This window comes from Mobula hypostoma, chromosome 2 (genome assembly GCF_963921235.1).
Source record: "Mobula hypostoma chromosome 2, sMobHyp1.1, whole genome shotgun sequence".
Classification (NCBI taxonomy): Eukaryota; Metazoa; Chordata; class Chondrichthyes; order Myliobatiformes; family Myliobatidae; genus Mobula; species Mobula hypostoma.
The window spans coordinates 126,926,042-126,938,375 of NC_086098.1; the positions used below are offsets into that span (position 1 = coordinate 126,926,042).

At 42.0% G+C, this 12,334-nt stretch overlaps 1 protein-coding gene across 3 annotated transcripts in view; it reads right to left on the reverse strand.

The window, feature by feature from the left end:
* gnmt (glycine N-methyltransferase) overlaps nt 1–12,334 on the reverse strand; it is a 51,607-nt gene that overhangs the window by 14,394 nt on the left and 24,879 nt on the right. Inside the window, exons 2-5 of one of the 3 annotated variants that reach the window (XM_063040638.1) lie at nt 10,490–10,617; nt 7,934–8,047; nt 7,209–7,351; nt 1,285–1,395 (exon numbers count right to left, since the gene is read on the reverse strand). In XM_063040638.1, the coding sequence (XP_062896708.1) occupies nt 1,285–1,395; nt 7,209–7,351; nt 7,934–8,047; nt 10,490–10,617 (496 nt within the window). Of the gene's footprint in view, nt 1–1,273; nt 1,396–7,208; nt 7,352–7,933; nt 8,048–10,489; nt 10,618–12,334 lie in introns of all 3 variants that reach the window. The other 2 variants (XM_063040637.1, XM_063040639.1) reach the window with 2 other exon arrangements.

Here is a 12,334-nt window from a genome sequence, read left to right on the forward strand (position 1 = left end):
GTAATATGAGAATAATTGTTATTGTAGGAAAACAGAATGCAATGTACCATATATACTCTTAGTGGCCACTTTATTAGTACAACAGTGGAACCCATTCTGTTCTTCTCCTGAAGCCCATCCATGTCACGGTTTGATGCTCCGTGCACTCAGAGATGCTCGTCTGCGCAACGTTATTGTAACACATGGTTACTTCAATTAGTGTTGTCTTCCAGTCACCATTTTCTGTAAACTCGAGACTATTGTTCATGGAAATGCCAGGAGATCAACAGTTTCTGAAATACTCAAACCAGCCTGTCTGGCACCAACAATCATAGCACCATCAATGTGATGGATAACATTTCTTCTCCATTTTGATGGTTGGTCTGAATAACGACTGAACTTCCTGACTACATTGGCATGCTTTTATGTATTGAGTTGCTGCCACATGATTGGCTGATTAAATATTTGCATTAATGAGCAGCTGTTATAGTGTCCCTAATAACATGGCCACTGAGTGTATATTTAAGAATTATGTGTGGTGTCACCTTTGATACAGTTTTGCTTCAAACATTATCGTCATGTGAATGCTGTTTGTCTTTGGTCACATATTTGTTTAATGACTCACGCCTTGTCCTACCCACCAATGTAAACAAGCAGCCCATGGATACCACAAAAAAGCTTTGAGTTAACCAGTCACAGCAGTGAAGTTAAGGTGGAGGCCAGGCAGATACAACGGAATTGCAATCAGGTTGAAGGAGGTACCACCACCAAAGGTATGGAATCCATCATGCATCAAGAACAGAAAGGATGGAGAGATGATCAGTCACTGGTTGTTTGTCCATTCTCATTCAGGCTCTGGGCAAGACGCCAACTATAGCAGTCCTGAGGCCTGGCAGAGGGGTGGAGTGCAGACCTTAAACTGATCACCTCCGAGGTAAAACGGTGAGGGGCAGCGGGGAGGAAAATTGCATCAGTGTCATTTAGGAGCCAGCCAAAGCACTGAATGTTGGCATTGGATGCAGGGAGAAATAAAGAGCTCAATCTTTCACTCAGTCTTCCGTTAGTTTCACAGACAGATACATCATTGACTTTCTGCAAAGTTTCTGCGAGCCAATAGACATGCTTCACTCTCAGTGAAAATATGACATGCAAACCAAGAATTGTCCATTGATCAGTGAGCCAAGAATAGAAAAGAATGCTGAACTGCAGCATATCATTGGATTAATATGACGTGCATTCTCAAAACTGAATTTTAATGTTTATTATCCACTCCTGTTCCCCTGCACATTCCTACCTCACGTCTACCTGCTTTTCCTGCTCCTTATTTGGGACATGAACAGTGTAATCCAATGTCACCATGTGAGGCTTGTTGTTTACATAGAGCACAGAGGTGCTAATGTCTCTGGTCAGGTCACTCTGGAAGACAAAAATTGCAGGGTTTCCCATATTAAAATGGCGATTGCATTTCAGAAGAATGGTAGTTTCTAATAGTGATGCACGGGTAATGATTCTTTCTCCACACGCTAAGAGAGTCAGGAATGGAGGAAGATTTGAATGTAGTGTTAAATCGTTGAGTTTATTCAAATCATTTGCACATGTAGAAGTACAATGAAAAACTTACTTGCAGCAGCATCACAGGCAATAGGGAGCTTGAAGGGAAGAACATACAAGGTAGTACAGAGCAGGTGGAGGAAGTGGGGCATCATATTGCCCTTGCATTGTCAGTAAGGACTTGATGTGTTGAATGGGCTTATTCCGTATTGAAACCACTCAATAATATAATTTGTGAAGCTGAGGTCAAGGGAACAATGGAAGTGAATTCTATCAGTGCACTGTGCCTTGGGCTTGGATTTACCCTTTCTTGGGTTGACAAGAATTCACAAAATGGGCTGAAAAGATGCCTGGCGTGGCAATAGGGTGACTTCCTACTGAGGAAATGCCTGCACAGTCGCCGATATGGCTGTGTGTCAGTGTGGCTACCAGCAAATTCCCACCAGCACCTATCATGCAAGATCATTGTTCCAAAGGGGTTGCGATCAATTGCTTGTAGTCCAGGGCCTGAGTAAGGACAGACATGACTCAACCCCCCCCCCCAACACATACTGTGGGATGGACTCCTTGTCTAAGCCCAAGGCAATTGATCACTTGAAGAATGATCCGCCACTAATTTCTATCACACCTCCTCTCTGCTTTAACTCCATCCATCTATTTTGACTCTAGCTCTGAATACTTTTCTCTGCAACATTCAGAGTCAAATAAACTCTTCTCGGGCTTCAAGCTGGGTACAGGTATTGATTATAACCGACACCTCAGTGACAAACTCTCCCATCTTCTTCAGGGATCATACCTGTACCCAGCTTGAAGCCTGAGAAGAGTGTATTTATCATATACGCCAGGAAAGCACAGTCTTTTTTCACTCATAAGCTTGTTTGTGTTGCTCATGAGTAAACTGAGAAACAAGGCTCAACTCTCCCCTCAGAAGATATGAAAGCTCATAAGCAAGAACAGACTCCAGAATAGCTTCAATGCTGCCATTACCAGACTTTTGAACAGACCTCAACTTCTCATAAAATGAAGATGATTTCTTGATCTCCCAATCTATTGTGTAAAGAGCACTAGACTATGTCTTTCTGCACGTTCTCTGTGACTGTAACATTATATTCTAAATTCTTTTTTATAATTTCACAAATCAGAATACACTCCTCCTAGCAGGCACAGATGCTCCATCCACATATCCCAGTCCCTCTTCCACTGCGACACTATCATTGTCATTCACCCTGCAGATGGTGCAGAGCAGATAATCTTGCTGATGCACAGTGCCAGTGACATGGGTCTTTGACAAACCTCATGACAAGGTTGTGGTCCTCTTGGAGGGTCAATATAAATTTAAAATTATATACATTTTTTGATCCTCCAAGAGGACCACAGCCTTGTCATAGGGATTGGAGACTTGCGTGCCTCAGTGGCCCAGAGAGTATATTGGCTGGAGTCAGGGCTTTATGCTTTGGCTCTTGGTAGGGTCACCCATGCCAAACAGATCAAAGGGTAGAGGCCAGACTAAGAGTGGTCCACCAGTCCTCCAGGTTCGGGGTTCAGCTCAGGGCTAACAACACTGACTGGTAAAACAAAATTGTTACAGAAACAGCAATGAAGAATCCTTCAACGTCTGAGTGTGATGGTATTCCTGAGTCTCCACCAGGGACTTGCATGAATGACAGCAGTGAAAGCTGAAAGGAAGCTTGTGACATGATGGAAGCCCTGATGACTGCCACAGGTAGAGGACCTTCATTGCTGCCCTAAACACCAATGGCATAAGAGGCAATAAGTCTATGCACTTTGATAATAAGTCTACTTTGAACTTTGAAGCATGTGAAAGAGAGTAGCTTGCTGCAAGGGAAAGGAGTAACGGGACTACCGGGATTGCTCTAAAAGCCAGCATTTAATCGATGGACATAACGTCTTCTTTCTGTGGTACACCCAAAAAAAGCTTTCAAAGTAAAAATGATCAAGGTAAATTTATTTCAAAGTACATATTTGCCACTATATACAACTCTGAGGTTCATTTCTTTACAGACAAAGAGGTATATTTAGTAGTGTACGTAGTCCCACAGAACGTGGCAGTGTTTCACTGGCACTATCTTCCAGCACCACCCAACCCCCACTCCCATCCCGACCTTCAAGCATCAAGTCTCTAAAGTAGGGTAATGGATTGTAACAAATTTAACCTTCATCCACCCACTGAGAGAAAGAAATCTAAGGAGGCTGGCCATTTGCAAGGGACTGGAGTTTGTTAAGTACTGCACCTCAGATGGGTGAGATCATCATGCAATGGTGGACAGAGCAGTCACCCACCCCAAAGTCACTCTGCCACAACTGTAGTCTAGAACTACAGTTCCAATACAATACAGTACTAATACAATTCCTTTGTCATCACTACATCTCAGTTGATTTAATCAACTGCAGTCACCAGTTTTGCCACTCCATCACCACCCAACCCCCACTCCCATCCCGACCTTCAAGCATCAAGTCTCTAAAGTAGGGTAATGGATTGTAACAAATTTAACCTTCATCCACCCACTGAGAGAAAGAAATCTAAGGAGGCTGGCCATTTGCAAGGGACTGGAGTTTGTTAAGTACTGCACCTCAGATGGGTGAGATCATCATGCAATGGTGGACAGAGCAGTCACCCACCCCAAAGTCACTCTGCCACAACTGTAGTCTAGAACTACAGTTCCAATACAATACAGTACTAATACAATTCCTTTGTCATCACTACATCTCAGTTGATTTAATCAACTGCAGTCACCAGTTTTGCCACTCCATCACCATTTTGACATCTTAGCCTGCAGCTTTCAAACAAAAGTAACCAAATTTGTCTTTGCAAGGTAGCTAAAGAGATCATCTACTCCCCCGTCCCTCGAGTATCGTTATCCTGAGCAGGAGGAGGAGGTGGTGGTGGTGAGAGCAGATTGGAGAAAGAGAATAATAATGTTGATGCTGATGATGGCCTTGATAATGATGTAGATTATGATGATGAGGTTATTTTGATGATGATGCTGCTGCTCATAATGGCCTTGATAATGATGTAGACTGTTATGATCATGCTGATGATGAACCTAGAGACACCCTGCAGCATCAGAGACTGGTACTGTGAGCAATGAGCAGTTAGGTTAAAGGAGTGTGAGAAAGAGTCCAGTCACAAACAGGCTGAAGTCTGGCACTGGACCAAGGTGAACTGTTGCAGGGCTCAATGGAAGGGAAGTTTAGGCACCTGTAATGCCCCAGAATGATCGGATGAAAATTTCTTTTGGTGACAATGATACAGTTACAAGGAGAGAGACATGTTTTCTCCCTTGGAGTGTAGGAGGCTGAGAAGTGACCTTAGAGGTATACAAAATCACAAGGGGCTTACACAAGTTGCGGTCACATGTCTCTTTTCCTAGGGGTCGTCGTCTGAACCCTTAGCGCCTAGGTGGCACATGGGGCCTCCTAGGGGAAGGGGAACTTAAAGCTGGAAGGCATCGATTTCCGGTGAGGGAGGAAAAGTGCAAAAGTATCTTTGGATCATTTCACATTTAATGGTGGTAGGTGTATAGAATAGGCTGCCAGAGGAAGTGACAGAGGTAGGTAATATTGTAAAACACTTAAACCATTTTTGGACAGATACTGATCTAAGGAAGTGTTAGTGAGATACGAGCTAAATGCAGGCATATGGGGCTACTAACTCAGTCAGACAGCTGGGTCAGCATGGATGTGTTGAGTCAGGGACTGTATAAATCTATGACTACGACTCCCTTCTCCCAATATGCAACTTGGGGTGTTGGGAGATAAGTCACTCTCTACAAGATACCCAGCCTCTCACTCGCTCTTACAGCTGCACAATTGATACAGTTGGTCCAGGCGAGTTTCAGGTGAATGACCACTGCCAGGATGTTGGTAGAGATCTTGGTGATACTAATGCCACTGAATATAAAGGGCAAGTGGTTAGTCTCTCTGCTCTTGAGGAACATCACTGAGTAACTTAAATATTACCTTCTGCACATCCACATGGCTGCATGTCATTTCTGTAACAATTTTTCTGGGACCTGAAATTATCATAAGGCCGGACCAATATGGCCCAAGTTCTCCCAGTGTGACATTCTCTGACACACGGATCTCAAAGTCCACACTGAAATGTGTGGGCATTGTCACTGGAATCAGAACATTACTTTTCTGCAAATATGAGAAAATCTGCAGATGCTGGAAATTCAAGCAACACACACAAAATGCTGGTGGAACGCAGCAGCAGGCCAGGCAGCATCTATAGGAAGTAGTACAGCTGATATTTTGGGTCGAGACCCTTCGTCAGGATTACTTTTCTGCTATCTGTCCTGTAACTGATTTGGAAGTGTACCATCTTTACCATGGGCATTTCCATTGAGAATGCATTCTTATTTCTGGCTCCAAGACTTCAAATTCTGATGAGACAGATCCTAACCCATCCCCTTCCCTCAGTACACTCCTGAATTGAGTTTGATCGTTAGGACATAGTCCAGTGATCCAAAGAGATAAAATCCAACAATGCAAAGAGACAGAGGAGTGTCACAGTGACGTGTTGTAACTAGCAGAGCTGCTGCCTCCATGCTGGGGACCATTCGATCCTGATCTCAGATGCTGTGTGAAAATTGCAGGTTCTCCTTGTGTCCAGTGGTTTGTCTTGGGCTTTCCTCCCACATCCAAACCATGGAAGGGTTGTCAAGTTAAATCGATCACTATAGCTTGTAGATGTGTAGATAAGCAGCAGAATCAGAGGCGAATACATGAAGAGCTGTGGCTTTGGTTCACATGTAATGTTTGTTACACTACTCGTCCACTCAATGGGACCCCTGTTCTTTCGCTTCCTTTGATTCACTGGGGCCCCAGTTCTCACATTCCCTCTAACACCACAGGACCCCACTTACTATGCTCCATGCTCCTGCCCACTTTCAACTCATTATGGCCAGGGTTCCCAACCATTTTTTAAATGCCATGGAAACCTACCATTTACGGAGGAATCAATGAACTCCAGGTTGGGACCCCTGCACTATAGCTTCCGTTCCAACACTCTCGTTACCTGGTTTACTGGAAAATCTATCATACTTTAAAAGCAAAAAAAATAGTAAAATAATGTAAAGATATTCATAGAAATAACATGTAGAGTTTTACTACGTTGCTTGAATTTTAACTCCCCATTTGCTGTGATGGGATTTCTCTGATTATTAACATAGCACCTTAACCACTACATTGCCAAGTCTACAGCGTATTGGAAAGAATACAATATGTTCAAAAAGTGCCCACAGAATGAAATTGGATAACTTGAGGCCATCAAGATGATTCGGGATATTTAATTAACAATAATTAACAGCTGATTAGTTTTAAGGACAAAAGTAGTATCTGAATGAGTTTATTGAACTCTGAGGAAAATAAAATAGATCAAGGAAGGATTAGTGTAAAAATGGGTGCTTAATGGTCAGTCTGGACTCACTGGGCTGAAGGGGCTGTTTCTGTGTTGAACCCTAGTGATTTTAGTTCCAGAATAGTAGTGGCTTCACCTATGCTTACTCTTAGAGGGGACATGGAGCTACCATTGTATTATACAGATACAACTGCCAAATGTTACCAGAAACTTAAAAAAAAAAATCCAAAACAATTTTGGATTGAACACACTCAGAAAAAGTCAATTGTTACATGCTCCAATTCTACTGATGTACCTTGTAGTAAATATTTTTGCCTTTCGGAGCCTGGCCGGTTTCCAGGATGGTATCGTAGTTCCGATGGTCAATGATTAATATTCCACCTGGTTTCACCATACTGGCAATATTACTTAGAGCCAACTTCTGATCACTCTGGTCACCTGCAGCAGTTCAAGAAAATAACAACGGTTCCAACTCGACATGTGCAGGTTAGCAAAGGGATGGTTATAAGGAGCAATGGGATGGGATGTGCTAGGAAGTAAGATCCCAGACAGCACCCACATCATCCATTTCCGCTTTTAAATTCAATGGGATTAGTGGCTGAAAATCAACTTCGGTACAAAGGCTTGTTTTCTCACATAAAAAGAGACATGATGTGTAAAACCGAGACCAAGCATCACCAGTGACGGACTTCCAGGGTTTAGCCCATCGTCCTAGCTATGTACTTTTCCAAATGCATTTAAATGTTGTTAACCTGTTCCTGATGCATCTTTCTTCATCTCTTTCCAAATCACTCTCTGATCCATCAGTGATACTTCCTCAATCCCCGCTAAAAGCTTCCTGACCCATCCCTCTCTAATGCTCTTCAATTTCTCCTCTGACTTCATTTTGACTGCAAATACCTCCTGACTCCTCCAAGTGGCATATCCTGTTCCGAAGTTCTCACATTTCTAGTCTCACATTAAAACCTGCCACCAAATCTTTGGCCACACAAGAATCAGAGAAGTCACATTAAATTTTACCTTTGAGGTCTGGCAAATGTGCAAATGAATTCCCCAAACAAATCACGGCATCAAACCCATCACCTGGTTTTGGGATGTCCAAGGGCAAGGTCAGCCAATTGGCTTCTTCGATTACTGTGAAGCAAAGCATGCTGGTTAATGGGCTGAAGGATTGGGGACCATCAGAACCAAGTCACATAAGGGCAAGACCCGTAAGTGGTCAATGTGTCTTGTCTTCTCAAACAAACATCACAAGAGAAGAATGATCAATTAACTTACAAAAACAAAACTGGATTGCTTTTGCAGAGAAAAAAAATCTCAGTCAATGAGATAATTCAAATTTAAAAATAAAGGAGAATGCTGGAAGTACTCAGCAATATCCACAGAATGAGAAGCAGAGCTAAGGCTTCAGGTCAACACTTCCATCGGAATTGAGAAAAGTTAGAAATCAAACTGGTTTCAAATTGCTGAGAACAGGAAGTGGCTGGAGAGAGCTAAGTAAATGGCTGCATTAGGAGGCAGAGCTAGAAGGACTGACACAAGAGTCCACTTCTGAAGAATGGCCATCAACTTGAAATACTAACTCTGTTTCTCTCATCACTGATGCTACAGAACTTGCTAATTATTTCAGCTTTTCTCTCTCAGATTTTTTTGATTTGCTTTTCAATCTGATAATTTGGTTTACTTTGCATTGTTGCTACAGTGATAACTATGACCAGGATACCATATTACAGTCATATTGGAAGGACTGACCACAAAAGTCCAACAAGTCTCTTTGAATATTCATGGTAAATGGGAAGGCAGACTACATTACATTCATATAAAGTTACCAAGAACAAAAAGTAAAGCACATTCGTAATAGCGCACATTTAAGATAACTGGCAAACCCTATAATATAACTGAAGTACTTAATGCTATTAATATTTGAGATATGTGGAGAAGGAAGTTTCAGTCAAAGCAGACAAATACCAATTGGATAAAATTTTCAAGGGAGAAAACATTTGCTGGGACATGGCGAAGGAGCAGGGGTGTCAGTCTACCTGAATTCATTTCTGAAAAACTAATGGATAAAGTCATCTCTACTTTGTGGTATACGCTCCTGTACAGACCATAGTGGCCTAGTTGGTGCTATTCAGAGCAAGCAATTGTCCATTATTCTATTAGAGACTATCCAAACCTTTGATTAGATCCCCATTTGCAATCACTCCCAGGAGCCTATTATTCTATGTATAAACCATCTGAACTCCTCAATTAGATTCCAGTTTGTAATCACTCCCAGGAGTTCATTATTCTAAGTATGAACCCCTCCTCCGAACTCCTCAATTAGATCTTAATCTGTGTCACTCATGCATCCATAAACCACCTGAAGCCCTGCATTAGATCCCAGTCTCCAATTACATTCAGACGTTCAGTTTTTGATGAATTTCTGGACATCACTGGATGGGCCAGCATCTATTGCCCCTCCATATGTGCCCCACAGAAGGTGGTAAGGAGTTGCTTCTTCTCTATGTACTGCCAATGGTCCTACAATGCTTTGGGTAGAGTTCACTAACATTACTTTTCCACATGATAACAGTGTACAGCGCTTACATACAGGAGAGCCTAAAAATCAGATTAGGCAATGAGGAATGAGTGAAATAGAAGACTCCCAAGTGCTTGGGAAGGGCCTCCTCCAACACAAGTGAGTATCTAAACACTTAATCTTGATACTCAATGCTATTACCATTGCTGAGCATCCAAGCTCCAATCATCTGGCAACCAGAAACTCAGCTGGATCAGACACATTAATACTGTAGCTATGAAAGATGGGTTTCTAGTAGTAACTTACCTCCAGACAGCCCCAAGGTATGAGGCTGGAGTGTGATGGAATAATTTAATTGTATTCAGACGAGTGCAACTCCAACAACTTTCATTACATTCAAAACCATCCAGACCACATGATTGACACCCCATCCACCACCCTAAATATTCATTTTTCTCACCACTGGTGCATGGTGGTGGCAGTGTGTATGATCTGCAAAACTGCACTGCATTCATTCATCCAGGCTACTGTGAAAACACCTCCCGAACCTGTGACCTCTACCACCAAGAAAGATAAGGACAACTGATGCATTGGAACACCGCTAACTGCAGGTTCTTTCCAGGTTGCTGATTTGGACATATATCATTGGGCTACATGCTGGAACTCCTCCTCCCACTAAGATGACCATCAAGCTGGTCACATTTGACCTGTATCCCTCTATACCTTTCCTATTCATAGATTTGTCCAAATGTCTTTAAAATAGTGTTATTGTTATTGCCGCAGCCATTTTCTCTGGAGCTTATTCTATATATGCATGAAGAAAATGTCCCTTAGGTCCTTTTTAAAAATTTTCTTCTCTCACTGTAAACCTATGCCTTCTGGTTTTATATTCCCTTTGCCTAGAGCAAAAAAGCATGGAGATTCATCTCACCTTCGTCCCTTATGACTTTATACACTTCTATAACATCACTCTTCAGACTCCTAAATTCCAGGGAATTAAGTGCTCAAGTGCTCCTTGTCCTTCCTGTGATAGAGCTTCTTTGCAAAATATTTACCCCAATTATCAAATGCTGCTTCTTTCCGTCGGTTCCATCGCTCTTTCAAGGCATATTTCAGCATCTTGTCACTGGCATCTGAACTCACGAGGGTGAAGCCCTCCTCCAGTAGCATAATGGAATCCACTCTGTCAAGGTAAAGAATAAAGAGATTAGAGGGGCCCATTCTCTGTGGCAAAAGGCCAAGAATAACCCTGGCATGGATGAATAGGCTTTTTAGAAAGACAAACACTAGACTGACTTTTTGAGAGCAGGTACCAATCCTTAACCCAACGAAGCACACTAGAGGGTTTAAACAGGGTCCTTCGTAAACTTCAGAACATCCTGTGAGACTGAAAAATTGGAATGAAGTTCCAGTGTTTTCAGAAAAGTAGCACACAGCAGGATTCCACCAAATGCAGATTATACGTTTCAATAAACTAATACAAAGATAGGTGGAGCAGGAGATACTGTTGAGGAAGCAGGAAATCTGTATAGGGACTGAGACAGATTATGAGAATTTGCAAAGGAGTGGCATAAGCTCATGCACTTTAGTAGAAGAAATAAATACATAAATTATTTTCCAAATGAGGAGAGAATTCAGAAATCAGAGGTGCAAAGGGACTTGAGAGTCCTTCTGCAGTAGTATTCCCTAAAGGTGAACTTGTAGGTTGATTTGGTAGTAAGAAAGGCAAATGTAATGTTAGTGTTCATATCAAGAGGACTAGAATACAAAAGCAAAGATGAATAATTGATACAAAATTCATCCAGTTTTATATCAGTGTTCGGGCAATACAGACAACTCCTGGTCTTTATATAGACAATCATACTGTGTTTGGCATCAATGATCCTTAATCTTCGTAATACTTAATGTGTAGTCAATGGATTAAATTGCCTCTTCCTGTGCTATAACAGTCCAGAAACTATACTAGGTTCTTGTCAGTCAGTAGCCATAAATGTGGCCTCTTGGGACAGGTCATAAATGGGGAAATACTACATCAGATAGGTTTGAAAAGAAGTAGGTCTTTTACTTCAGTAAGAATAATCAAAAGGTGGATTCTAGAGAGAGACCTAGGTGTTCTACTGCATGAAACACAACAAAGTTATCAGGCAAGCAGGTCCAACAAGCAGCAGAGAAAGCAAATAGCATGTTGCCCTTTATAGCAAAGAAGCTGGTGTTGTTGCAGATACATAGGGTGCTGATGGGGTATTAGAGTATTTAGATGTAGAGGGTATTAGGAAGGATATACTGGTTTTTGAGAAAGGATATACTGGCATTAGAAGTGGTGTAGAGAAGGTTCACCATATAAAATAAACATATAATATTATGAAAGGGATAGATAAGAGAGGAAAGAAAGTTGTTCCCACTGGTAGATGAAACTAGAACTAAGGAACATAGCCTCAAGATTCAGGGGAGTAAAATTAGGATGGAGATGAGGAGGAACTGCATTTCCCAAAGAGTGGTGAATCTGTGGAATTCTCTGCCCAATGAAGCAGTGGAGGCTACCTCAGTAAATATATTTAAGACAAGGTTGGATAGATTTTTGCATAGTAGGGGAATTAAGGGTTTTGGGGGAAAAGGCAGGTGGAGATGAGTCCATGGTCAGATCAACCATGAGCTTATTGAATGGTGGAGTAGGCTCGATGGGCCAGATGGCCTACTCCAGCTCCTATTTCTTATGTTTGTAGGAGGCCGAGCCTGCAGTTCTGTGCACAAATTGGTTCCCAAACTTATAATTAAGGATATAGTAATAGTAGAGGCAATCCTAAGGAAATTCACTTGGCTGATACAAGTAAAAGTATCGCCCTTTCAAGAGCAGCCAGATAGTTTGGGTCTCCACTTGCAGAAGTTTAGAGGAGTGAGAA